At 42.8% G+C, this 13,488-nt stretch overlaps 1 protein-coding gene across 4 annotated transcripts in view; it reads right to left on the bottom strand.

The window, feature by feature from the left end:
* LOC149352213 (leucine-rich repeat protein 1-like) overlaps positions 1 to 13,488 on the bottom strand; it is a 61,822-nt gene that overhangs the window by 30,261 nt on the left and 18,073 nt on the right. Inside the window, exon 1 of one of the 4 annotated variants that reach the window (XM_089581375.1) lies at positions 11,525 to 13,341. The exons of 2 other annotated variants lie outside the window; for them this stretch is intronic. In XM_089581375.1, coding sequence (XP_089437501.1) covers positions 11,525 to 11,701 — 177 coding nt within the window. In that variant the 5' untranslated portion in view covers positions 11,702 to 13,341. Of the gene's footprint in view, positions 1 to 1,774; positions 2,712 to 11,524; positions 13,342 to 13,488 lie in introns of those variants that run through there. One more of the 4 variants, XM_089581376.1, reaches the window with a different exon arrangement.

The following is a 13,488-nucleotide window of genomic DNA, read 5'->3' as shown; positions in this document are numbered from 1 at the left end:
CAGTACACCGGCCTCTAGAATTTCGCCTTCATCGAAATTCAGCCGCTGCGGCCAGGATCGAACCTGCGTCTTTCGGGCCAGCAGACGAGTGCCGTAACCACTGAGCCACCGCGGCGGATAAAAACCATTTAAAAAGTCAGCCTTTGATCTTACCTTTAACCTGCTATCTCAGTAAGATACACTATAGAAAATGTGATTCAATTGATTCAATGCCCATGCAATTTAACCTGCTTTTGCTAAAGAGAAGAAAAATGCCTGCCAGATCAGTAATGAGTACAAAACCTGAAGACCAGGCAGCACATTGCACTGATAAACAATGCTAAACATCAGCATTTTGTGCTAGCCTCTGCGAATCAGTTCTGCCTGTATCACAATCGTTTGCAGTGCTGTGAAGGCTACGGCGATCTGAGCCAATCACAACGGCATGCACGGCACAAATGTATTAGTCCATGTCCCTCACCCGGCAACTGGTAGTGCCGCCGCAGGAAAGGAAAGAGCACCAGTGTACAGCTGCTGCAAATGCCATGTTTACAAATGACAGCGCACCACTTTGCAGCAGGCCTCCGTAGTGCTGTGTTTGTGCGGTCTTTCAGTGATAATTGAACCGGTGAACGAAACGCTCATTATACTTTCAAAGCACCAGCCTAAGCTACCTTTCATATTACTGCTAAAACTGTTTGAAAAATAGAGACAACACTGTAAAAATATCTGAGGGACTACTTCTCGTCTTCCTTCACCCTGATTGAATGGGAGAACTCCGCATTTCAATGTGCTGCAAACAACTTGTGAGATGAATCAGAGCTCTCAACTGTTATGCAGCAAACCAGTATACTACCATTTCTAAATAATTATAACATAGAGCTGCACATCGACACCACATTTGTCACTGCCTAGCATTGTGAAAAAGAACGCAGTGTTCCTTGTTTACCATGCGACTCTCAACCACACAAACGACTGACTGACTGACTGAATCCTTAGCTAAGGCCATATTGCTGTGTAATAGGTGAACCACTAAATGTGTGCTGCCAACAACGACCTCAATGAAGACAGCATAACACTGTTCAACTCGCTACCAGTACAGTTCAGTCTCTTGGGCAGAAGATAAGTGCCTCCTGTGTTTTCCTGCACTGATCAGCTCGAAGTTGGAAATTTCAGCAAATGAAACCAGAACGTACGTTTTAAAAGCGCACGTTTTGATTTCACCAAAACTAGAAATTCCCATAACTAAGCGCACTCACGTCAAGCGTGCTTAACATGGCTACGGGATCGTGGAACGTGGATATGGGTCGATGGTCCAGACGCAAATGAACGACATTATGGTTGAAATAGTGCGGCTATTATTCATTCGCAGCTAAATACATTTTTCAGTCTGCTTTCCAGTTGCAACTGCTTCTTGGTAAAAGTTGTCGTGCACTGAATTTCAGAAATTGTAACTATATTCGCAACCATCACATCTGTCTTTGTCTGAGCACTTAATCAAGCTACAAGCAAGATAAATGTTCTTTGAATGCAAGAAACGAGTTTTAAGGACCGCATGGCCACCTCTGCGTACAGTGCGATAAATTTGGTATTTTTGCAGCTGCTTACCCCGCTTTACGCAGGTTTATGCACGAGACAGTATCCTGTATAGATAAAATCGCTGCACGCAAATGAAAGATTATAGCCAAAGTAAAGAGAGAATGAGTTCCGACACTCACGAAGTTTTCTTCCTAAGAGTGACTAAAACATGAACTTATTCGCGAAAGACGCGCCAGCGTCCCAATCATTGCCTTACCCTGTATCTTGTCCCAGCCGGATTTTTCGTGGTGCCAAGGAGAAAGAATACTGCAGACTTCTTGTCTTCTGGGTTGCGATACAGAGTGAGGGTCGTGAAAGCGGCTTTTCTGCGTCTCCCGCAGTTAGTAGGATGTATCATTCGATACTCGATTTGGGTCTCGCAGTCCAGCCTCATCTTGAGTAGAATACACGAGAACTACGCTTAAAAAATTCGGTGCCAGCGGATTTCGTGCAGTGCTGTTTGCATAGGCTATTGGTTTAGCAAGCTTTTAAAATTAGGTACCGTAACCACCACGTAAGCTGCAAAATCGACTCGCTGCAAAATCGACTCGCGATGCTTTAGAACATAAAGGTACGGGTCGTGAGCACTACTTTGAAAACGAACGCAATTGGGCGCGTTTCTTCGCCAGGGTTACCAGATGCGCCGATGCGCCGTGGCTAAGAAAAAGTCAACGGAGTACACCAAATGTGGAGAAATGTCTAAAATTTTACCATCACATTTCAAATTCATTCAGAAAGAAAAAATAGTTTCAAAATACTTTTAGGTTACGTCCTGTAAGGCGTAGACAACATGTGGACGTGCGTACTTTTAAGTTATCACACTGATCTCGTCCTAGTAGAGCTCAGCATTTTTTACTTACCATCAGCTACAACTTAGAGCTTCGAAAAGCATGCAAAACAGTAATAGCCGGCACCCAGATGAATAATTCATAATTACATAGTTTCTGTACCTGCCGCGGCGACTCAGTGGTTAAGGCGCTCGCCTACCGAGCCGAAGTACCCGGGATCGAACCTGACCGCGGCGGCCGCGTTCCGATGCAGGCGAAGCGCAAAAGGCGCACGTGTGCGGTGTGATGTCAGTAATATCTGTGCACGCTAAATATCCCCAAGCGGTCGAAATTATCCCGGACACTTCGGACACCACCACTACGGCACCTCCACTCCTACCTTCCTCCCTTCCCTTACGACCCGGTACAGGCGCCCACCGAGGTATGCGAGACAGATACTCGGCCATTTCCTTTCCTCAAAAACCAATTGAACCAATTTACCAATTTATAGTTTTTGTTTTGTTTCGGTTTTGAACGGAGGTTATATGCGGTATATACAAAAAGCATTTTGGCCACTCTTTATTTTACAGTGCACTCGTAGTAAGCGTAGCACAAGAAAAAAAAAATCAGAAGCAGCGACGCAAAGCAAGTAGCATAAAGAAGAAAGATTTTCTTTGTAAATGGCAGTGGCGGCGCTACTCGGACAAGCATCGTCTGCTAGGCACATGCTCGGGATTAGCGTAGTTTTTCAATATTACTTCAGAATGCAGGCGCAAATGCCCCTTAAAGGAAGCTCTCCAGCCAATGGCGTCGACCGAATGTCACGAGGTCGCGGTTAACCCTATTACACGGAGGCACCTGCCAATCACCTGTGATTTCACCCTAGGGGATTAATCTCGACTTCTTGAGAACTGGTTGACACCATTGGGTGGAGGGCCTCATCGAGGGGCAATCCCCGCTCCGTTCTTGAGTCGTACTCGGCTATATTAAAGTTGGTGCTGTGATTGTTCATCCACATTGGAGTTTCTCAATATTACCGAGGGAGAAACAAGGCGGCACTGCACTTCATCTAACATATGGAGCATAGAGCTTCTTAATATTACCTAGAGCAAGAGCAGGCAGTGTTGCGCTTCATCCACCATCGAGAGGAGCAGGAATGCTCTGAAGGCGAGGTTCCGTATTTAGCTTGAGTATTGTTCGGCACGAAAATTGAATTCAGCCATAAATACGATTCTTCTCGTGGCAAACCTCGAAGAAATACTACGAAAGTACCAATACCATCATAGCACTCCTGTTAAATTCATTGAAGAAATGAAAAGCTCGCTATAAAATAACTTGATCAGCGAGCAGAGGAGAGTTTCAGTTTTTGGCATTTTAAGTCTCAAAGCAACTAAGGTTATGAGGGACGCCGCTGTGGAGGGCTCCAGATGATTTCGACCACCTGTGAGTGGTTCTTTAATGCGCACTGACATCGCACAGTACACGGGCCTCTAGCATTTTGCCTCCATCGAAATGTGACAACCGCGATTGGGATTGAACCCGCGTTTTCCGAGTCAGCAGCCGAGCACCATAACCACTGAGCTATCGCGGCGGCATACACACAGGAGAGCCGGAGAGCAACATGGAGCAGCTGCAGTTCATAGTGGACCACAGCCCCTATCAACTGCAGCTGCTCCATGAGAGCGGGCAGTTAGCACCCTCTCTATATTTCATCACCTCCCCCCTACGGGCATGCTCCTTGGCGAAAGATATTTATTTATTTTACTCTCAGGATACAGAGTATGTTACAGAGGGGAACGGAAATTCACAGCAATATACAAGATAAAAAAAAGGTAGGGGGCCAAGCAATGATCCTTGAGAAGCCATAGAAAAAAGTAGTACAGTATAGGAATCAGCATCATTAATGCTGAAAAATTCAACACGAGAAGAAGGAAATCCACGGATCCAGTTAAGCACTGCAGGGCAAATGTTCAGCACACTTAGTTTATGCAATAGCAGCGAGTTATTAATTTTATCAAACGCTTTAGCAAAATCAAGAAATGTGCAGTCAGATGAAAAAGCAGAGTCCAAAGAGACATGCAAGTCATAAGTGAAAGAAAGTAGTTCAATGTCACAAGAGAAAAACTTCCGCAAGCCATGCATCGTTAGAGAGGAGAAATTATCTTGCAAAAAATTAAGATGTGCAAATATATGTCCTATTATTTTGCATGCTCTCGATATCAAAAATATATGGGTCAATGGATAAATGGATTCCGCTTATCTCCGGCTTTATGTACTGATATGACCACAGCAGTCTTCCAGTCTTCAGTAGTACACCATGACGATATGACTGTGAGAACATGCATTTCATGATGATAGAACTATACTCTTAAGCATTCCTTAAAAATTTGCCATTTATTCCACTAGAAGATGTTAGTTTCAAATCATTAATCGGTATGATGCCTTGCAAGTCAAACATGGTGGGATTCGCGAAATGATTGCAATGTTGGAGATCGGGACGGTGAATAACATTGGATGAATAAGGAAACAACGAAAGTATAATTTAGTACCATAGCACAGAGGTGGTCAGGAGCAGGTTCGCCGGTGGGTGCAATAACGACCCTTTGTTGGTGTTTCCAGGTTTCATTATGTTCCAGAAGCGCTTTGGATTAGTCTTCAGAATGTTTAGGAGGGTTACTTTAAAGAAGATGGATTTAGTAGACTGCAGTGCTCGTTAATAAGCTGAAGCAGCTGTCTTGTGCGCTGTTCAATGGGTAGGTTTTAATGAATACTCAGCAGTTCGAAAAAGTTTATCTTTTGTAAGAAAATCATTTTAAATATCTGTTATACCATAGAGCATGGCTATTGAAGTACACACGCGGGAAAGGGTATAGCACGATGAATCAGCTAAGACACCTTATTTCAGTACATGTACCAATTTGTTTCTACTGAGCGCTCCAGATAGCCTAGTGAGAAAATATCTAAAAAGGAGCCCGGTTATTAAGGGCTAAAAAGTGAGCTTTCTTATAATCGCTACTGATTTTGGAGTGTTTTGACTATGGTGAATGCGATAAATCAAACGTGAAATGCAAGATATCATGATTGCACAGGCCAGGCATATGTATTACGTGTGACATGATGGTATCTCCAGATGATGTTAGTACAAGATGTAGACAGGCGGAGAGGCTATATACTAAAGGCCCCACCTTCTAAGGAACGGGTCCGTGAGCCATGGTCTTGCCCGACGAGTGACATGTCCAGTCTTCTAAATACGCCGGTTTATTCCGGATACACAAAAAGCAAGTTGCAAGGACACAACATTGGACGACAGCATTACACTTTCAATATAAAAAAATTTTAAACTCTCTGTGTGCAAGAAACAATAGACCATAAAAACATTCTCACAACAAGGTAACAATTTAAAATTTAAAGAAGGTATATGAACTCTTCATGCATCTTTGAAACTATAAACGAAGACACAAACAGGACTCAAAGAGCAGAAGTTGTTATGACGAAGCGGCAACACACGGAATTGAGGGCCGATTTTATGGAAGGGACCAATTTGAGCTCATAGATAGTGGCAGCTTGAAGAAAGCTGACGTGTTATACAAAGATGAACTTCATTGTCCTTTACATTTTACAAAGGCTATCGTACAATCCAGAATGTGTTTCTTCGCACAGTAGACCTCCGAATAAAGTCGTCCGCGATGTCACTGAGATTTATTTTGCGCGCGAGCTCTATGGCCCATGGAAAACTTATGCTGCCCCATGATCCCATCGCTCAGTCTCCGGGAAGGGGGAGGGGGGGTTTGAGGCATGAGGCTCAAGCCCTCCAGCCACCCCCCACCCTACCCTGAAGTCGGCGCCTATGCCCGAATCAATTTTAAAAATACACTTTTTGGGCTAGAAGAAATTTTTTTTTGCGGCACAGCACTGTCAGCAGTGTAGCGCATCAGATTACAGCTAAGACGTGATACAGCTGCAGCTAAAGTGAGGGCTAAATATGGCAAATTTACTACCATATGTTTGCTGGCAATTCCTATTGAAATAATTTACCATGTGAAATTAAAGCATCATTCACTGTTCACTCATTCCATCATCGCATTAAAGCATATTCCAGCGTAGTTAATCTAATAGTTTATTTACTTCCTGTGTAGTTAACATGCTTAAAAAGTAATAATCCATGTTCATACTTTTATTTTGTCTGTATTATACACCCAAGCTGACACTGTATTAATACTTTTTGCTTTCTTTTTATTGACAAATATTATTGTTACCGCTGTATGTTTTGTAGGTTGTATTTTTTTTACAGATTATTTGACACACTGCACCCAATTGCTTGCGATCTTGCCCCCCTTGCTTTGCTCTAGAAGGTCTCCCCGACGGCCATGTACTGTGGGACCTCCTTCTGTACTAATTTTATTGCGTTGACTGTTAATGTGCACGTTAATGAATAACCTGAACTTGAGCGTGCTAACTAGCAGACTGGATTATTAATATTGAATATTTTAACTATTCCTGTTAGGCCTTTTTTTTTACTGATAAGCTTGAAGCCAACCTGGATCCCTTTTTTATTCGCTGCAGGGGTGAACACGGGCGCTTTCGGCTGCAAGGGCCACTACCGCACCTCTTGCATTTCCTCATGATCAAAGAGCTCTGGGAACAAGGGGGCACTCTAAGTGAATAATCAAGTAGGGCGAGCAGAAATCTGCACTTCATCAGGTAACTTTATAGACAGAAGGAAAACTGGGAGGTTGCAGCATTATATTAGAAAGGTGACAAGGTAAAGAAGAAAAACCATTATCCATGCTCTGTCATTTCCATATACAAAAATCGTTCGAAAAAATTATTCATAATCAATTATCCTCATTCGGCTCAAAATTTGATCTCCTGCGATAGGCTATAGAAGGTTTTAAAAACAATAAGCCTACAGAGCTGCGCTGCGTGATTAAAAAGAATACCTGTTACAAAACATTCAACAGAAACTTTTACCAAATGACATATAGGTTGATTTCCCACAAACTTTTGAGCACATCAACCATACACTTCTACTTGAAACACCTGAATGGTACGGAAGCACGGGTCTCTCATACAAAAACACAAAATCACATCTAGCATACAGGTGCCAGTTTGTTTGTATACATGGTTTGAATTCTCAGGAAATGAAAATAGCCACAGGTGTTCCACAAGGAAGCATTCTTGGCCTGCTTCTCTTTAGCTGTTATGCTAATGACATTATCTTCATTCAGGAGCACGTAAATTTCGTAATATATGCTGACGATATAAGTATATTTATACTATCAGTTTTAGCAACCGCATTAATTAGTATGGCAAGTGATTGTCTAATTACATTGAGCATCCGCCAAAAGAGAAGTCTACAAGTTAGTGCTAATAAAGCAAAAGCTCTCATCTTCCACACTTAAGGCACACAAGTACCCTCAAATTTGATCATCTTTAAATCTACACACATTGACTTCATGTTTCCAACTTGCTTAAATGGAATGGTCATATAAATTTTGGTCCTAAAAAAAAAAATTAGTCATACAGTAGGATTCAGTCATCAAAATCACTACAATTTTCTACTTTCAGAAAAATTATTAATTTACAAATCACTGTTCGCTTGCCACATTACTACTGTCATATGTACGGGCACAACAACTCAGTCTAACCTCATTATGTTATTGTTAGAGACGCGTCATAACATCATATGAACTCCAAGGCACGTCGACCCCAGGGGCAACCAAGTAGCTTGCGCCATCACTTCAGCCCAAACCAACCGAGCGGCAAATAGCGAACAGGAACCCACACACTGGCCCCTCAAATGCACTCCACTACCCTGGAACATCTCCGAGGAATGCGCATGTCATACACAAAACCTCACCCAAGGCTCAAAAGGGAACAGTCAGTTCACTGGAGACAATTACACACACACACACCCACACACACACACGCACACACACACGCACGCACGCACGCACACACTCAGAATCACCATATTCTAAACAAAATTCACCCAACACAATACCAAGGCGTATGTCTCTGGTACAGGGACAACCGAATTTACATCATACCACATGGGACCGGAAAAATACAACCACAGCTCCCAAAATACAGAATGCTAACACATAGGAGTCGGAGGCAGCGCTGTGCAGCCACAGCCTGGAAGAGCACTGCACAGCGGAAACTGATCGACTGGGCCAAGACCGCCGCATCAGCCGCAAGGCTCCGCCCATCCGCAACCAAAATTTCCAAGCAAAATAAGTTTTTCTCTCCCTGTCTTTCTCTATTGCAAAGAAAAAAAAGAAACGCCATGCACATTACTGGAAATTCATCGTACACAGGACATACCACCATATTCTTTCAGAAACAGAAGTTCCTAAAAATTGAACAGGTGTACAGATATAATTTGTTGTGACAATTTTGTTATAGCAATAAAAAAAACAACACAGCACTAGCAAAAATCTCAAATCTACACCAAATAATGCTTCGCATTATGCACAGCACACGGAATTCTGGCAAATAGCTCGAACTAGAACAAACCAAGTGCTATGTATCGCCACGGATTACCTGCACTCCTGAACTCTTTCGTTAAGTATTCTTAGCTTAGCACCCATAAAATTCAAATTCTTCCTACACTTTCTTTTTTTTTTTTGCAAACGAAAGCCCATCCCGTGCTTTACCACAGTTTATTAATTTTACTGCTGTGTGTGCATGTGTTTCAAAAAGTTTGCATGCGAAAAACAATGCCATGTTCAAGTTTCCAATATTTTTCTGCAGAAACAAGGCAGTACCACGGTTTATCACGGTGTATTAATTTCACTGACATGTACGTGTTCTGAAAGGTTGTCATGTAAAAAACAAAATATTTTTTACACTGCCACCAAGACATTTCCTCCAAAGCTGCGCTTGTAAAAGGAGTCAAGGGTTTTCAAGCTGCCCCCATGCAGCTTTTTTTCCCTCGGCCTCCTCCCCATGAATAAATGGAAATAAACAACTGAACTGATAAAAACTGAATTGAAAGCTCAGAAAACTGTAGCACATTAATCAAACAAGGAATTTTTTATATTCATTCCACACAGAGCGCAAAATGGTAGAAGGAAAAAATGTGCTTACACGGCGAAAAACCCACTGTTCCCTTTATCTTCAACAAACTAAAAAAATTGAATCTGAACCTGCCCTTTGACTAGAAAGCAACTCTGAAGCATTTTAATTGGTATCAGTAACTAGCAGTACTTCTCTCCTCCTGTGTTCAAAACATAATCTTGTGCACCCCTTTTCAAAAGCATACACGCCAGCAAGCGGATACTACGCCATGTAACGGTGTTCTTTTGGTATACCAGGAGCACCTCAGGCTAAGCAGAGTATGGATGATAGTTTAGCCCAACCTGAGAGATTTCCAGTGGCAACAATGCAAAACTAGCCACGCTGCATGGCTACAAAGAAAACCTAATGGCGTGTATATTTTTGATAAAGGCTATCCTTTCACTGTGGCCGTACAATACCACAGCTGAAGCTTTGACATGTACAACACACATCTTTTATATCTACACACTATGTCTTCATAACAGCTTTGAATCCAATGCCACTAGTTGCAATGCTCCACATCCCATATTAATGAGTTCACCAAATAACCATTTAAAACGTGTGCCTTTGATCTTATCTTCAACTTGCTATCTCAGTAAGATGCACTATACAAAATGTGATTCAGTGCCCACGCAATTCAACCTGCTTGAGCTAAAGAGAAGAAAAATCCCTGCCAGATCAGAAATGAGCACAAAACCAGAAGACCATGCAGCACATTGCACTGATAAACAATGCTAAACATCAGCATTTTGTGCTAGCCTCCGCGAATCAGTTCTGCCTGAAACACTATCGTTTGCAGCACTGTGAAGGCTACGGCGATCTGAGCCAGTCGGAACGGCATGCACTCCAAGAACGTATTTGTCCATGCCCCTCACCCGGTGACTGGTACCTCCACCGTTGGAAAGGAAAGAGCACCAGTCTCCAGCTGCTGCAAATGCCATGTTTACAAATGACAGCGCACCACTTTGCAGCAGGCCTCTGGTGTGCTGTGTTCGTGCGGACTTTCAGTGATAATTAAACCAGTGAACGAAACTCTCAGTATACTTTCAAAACAACAGCCTACCTTTTCAATTACTGCTAAAACTGTTTGAAAAATAGTCGCAAAACTGCAAAAATATCTGAGGGACTACTTACCGTCTTCCTTTACTCTGATTGAATGAGAGAACTCCGCATTTCAAAGTGCTGCAAACAACTTGTGCGATGAAGCAGAGCTCTCAACTGTTATGCAGCAAAGCAGTATACTACCATTTCTAAATAATTAGAACATAGAGCTTCAAGTCGTGACCACATTTATCACTGCCTAGCATTGTGAGAAAAACAATGCACTGTTCCATGTTTACGATGAGACTATCAACCACACAAACAACTGACTGACTGAATCCTTAACTAAGGCCATATTTGTTGTGTAATAGGCAAACCACTAAATGTGTGCTGCCAACAACTACCTCACTGAAGACAGTATACACTGCTCAATTCGAGACCAGTACAGTTCAGTCTCTTGGGCAGAAGATAAGTGCCGCCTTTGTTTCGCAGTACTGCTCAACTGGAAGTTGAAAACTCAGCAAATGAAGCCAGAATGTACATTTTGATTTCACCAAAACTAGAAATTCCTATAACTAAGCGCACTCACGTCAAGCGTGCTTAACATGGCTACGGGATCGTGGAACGTGGTTATGGGTCGATGGTCCAGACGCAAATAAACCACATTATGGTTGAAAAAGTGCGGCTATTATTCTTGCTCCGCTAAACACATTTTTCAGTCTGCTTTGCAGTTGGAACTGCTTCTTGGTAAAAGTTGTCATGCACTGTCGTGCACTGTTTTCGTCTGTGCACTTAATCAAGCTACAAGCAACACAAATTTTCTTTGAATGCAAGAAACGATTTTTAAGGACCGCGTGGCCACGTCTGTGCGTAAAGTGCAATAAATTTGGTATTTTTGCAGCTACTTATCCCGCTTTACGTAGGTTTATGCATGAGACAGTATCCTGTATAGATAAAATCATTTCACGCAAATGAAAAAATTACAGCCAAAGTAAAGAGAGAATGAGTTCCTACACTCACGCAGGTTTCTTCCTAAGAGTGACTAAAGAATGAACTAATTCGCGACAGATGCGTCCGCGTCCCAATCATTGCCTTACCCTGTATTTCTTCCATGCCGGATTCTTCGTGGTGCCAAGGAGCAAATATATTGAAGACTTCTTGTCTTGTGGACTCCGGTAGAGCGTGAGAGTCGTCAAACTGGATTTTCTGTGCCTCCCGCTGTTATTAGGGTGCATGTTTCGATACTCGATTTCGGTCTCGCAGTCCAGCCTCATCTTGAGTAGAATGCACGAGAACTACGCTTAAAAAATTCAGTGCCAGCGAATTTCGTGCAGTGCTGTTTGCATAGGCTGTTAGTTTAGCAAGCTTTTAAAATTGGGCACCGTAACCTACCACGAGCGCAGCAAAATCAACTCGCGACCCTTTCGAATGCCGGATTGAGGGTCGTGTGCACTTCGAAAAGCATAACGGCGCGCTTCGTCACCAGGGTTTCCAGATGTGCCGGTGCGCCGTGGCTAATAAAAGCCAACGGAGTACACCAAATGTGGCGAAATGTCTAAAATTTTACCGTCACTTTTGAAACTCAATCAGAAAAAGCAATATTTTCAACAGACATTTAAGTTACGTCATGTAAGGCGTGGACAACGTGTGGACGTGTGCATTTTAAGTTTTATCACTGATCTCATCCTAGTAGAGCTCACCAGTTTTTGCTTACCATCAGCTACAATTTAGAGCTTAGAAAAGCATGCAAGACAGCATTAGCTGGCACCCTGATGAATAATTCATAATTAAATAGTTCTTGTACCTGCCGCGACGGCTCAGTGGTTAAGAAGCTCGCCTATCGTGCCTGAGTACCCGGGTTCGAACCTGACCGCGGCGGCCGCGTTTTGATGGAGACGAAACGCAAAAAGGCGCATGTGTGCTGTGTATAGTGAACTAGAATACTTCTAGTACACTATAGTGCTGTGTGATATCACTAATGTCAGTGCCCGTTACAGATCCCCACGTGGTCGAAATTATCCCGGAGACCTCCACTATGGCAACTCTTTCTGATTTCACTCCCACCTTTCTCCCTTCCATTACGGTTGTTACGGTGCGGTTCAGGTGTCCACGGAGATATGTGAGACAGATACTGCGCCATTCCCTTTCCTCAAAAACCAATTGAAAAATTTCCGAATTTATAGTTCTTGTTTCCGTTTTGAACGGTGGTTATATACAGTACATACGAAAGAGCATTATTTTGGCCACTTTATTTGCTTTGATTACAGTAAACTCGTAATAAGCGTAGCACAAGAAAAAAAAATCTGAGGCTGTGGCACAAACCAAGCAGCATAGAGTAAACATATTTTCTTCGTAAATGGCACTGGCGGTGCTACTTGCACCAGCATCGTCTGCTGAGGACATGCTCGGGATTTAGTTTTTCAAATATTATTTAAGAATGCAGGAGCAAATTCCCCTGAAAGAAAGCTCTCCAGCCAATGGCGTCGACCGAATGTCACGACGTCCCGGTTAACCCCATTACACGGAGGCACCTGCCAATCACCTGATTTCACCCTAGGGTATTAACCTTGACTTCTTGAGAAATGGTTGATGCCATTGGCTACAATGCCTCTTCGAGGGGCATTCGCCGCTGCGCTCTTGAGTCGTATTCGGCTATATTAGAGTTGGTACTGTGATTGTTCATCCACATTGGAGTTTCTCAATATTACCGAGGGAGAAAGAAGGCGGCACTGCACTTCATCCAACATATGGAGCATAAAGCTTCTCAAGATGATCTAGAGCAAGAGCAGGCAGCGTTGCGCTTCATCTACCGTCGAGAGGAGCAGGCATGAAAATTGAATTCAGCCATAAATACCAATACTCTCGTGGCAAAACTAAAAAAAAATACTACGAAAGTACCGCTACCATCCTAGCACTCCTGTTAAAATTAATGAAAAAATGAATAGCTCGCTATAAAATAACTTGATCTGCGTGCAGAGGAGAGTCAGTTTTTGGCGTTTTACGTCCAAAAGGAACTAAGGCTATGAGGGATGGCACAGTGGAGGCCTCCGGATAATTTCAA

Source organism: Amblyomma mixtum, chromosome 3, assembly GCF_055824585.1.
Source record: "Amblyomma mixtum isolate Tamu chromosome 3, ASM5582458v1, whole genome shotgun sequence".
Lineage (NCBI taxonomy): Eukaryota > Metazoa > Arthropoda > Arachnida > Ixodida > Ixodidae > Amblyomma > Amblyomma mixtum.
This window is presented reverse-complemented; position numbering and strand designations above follow the sequence as displayed.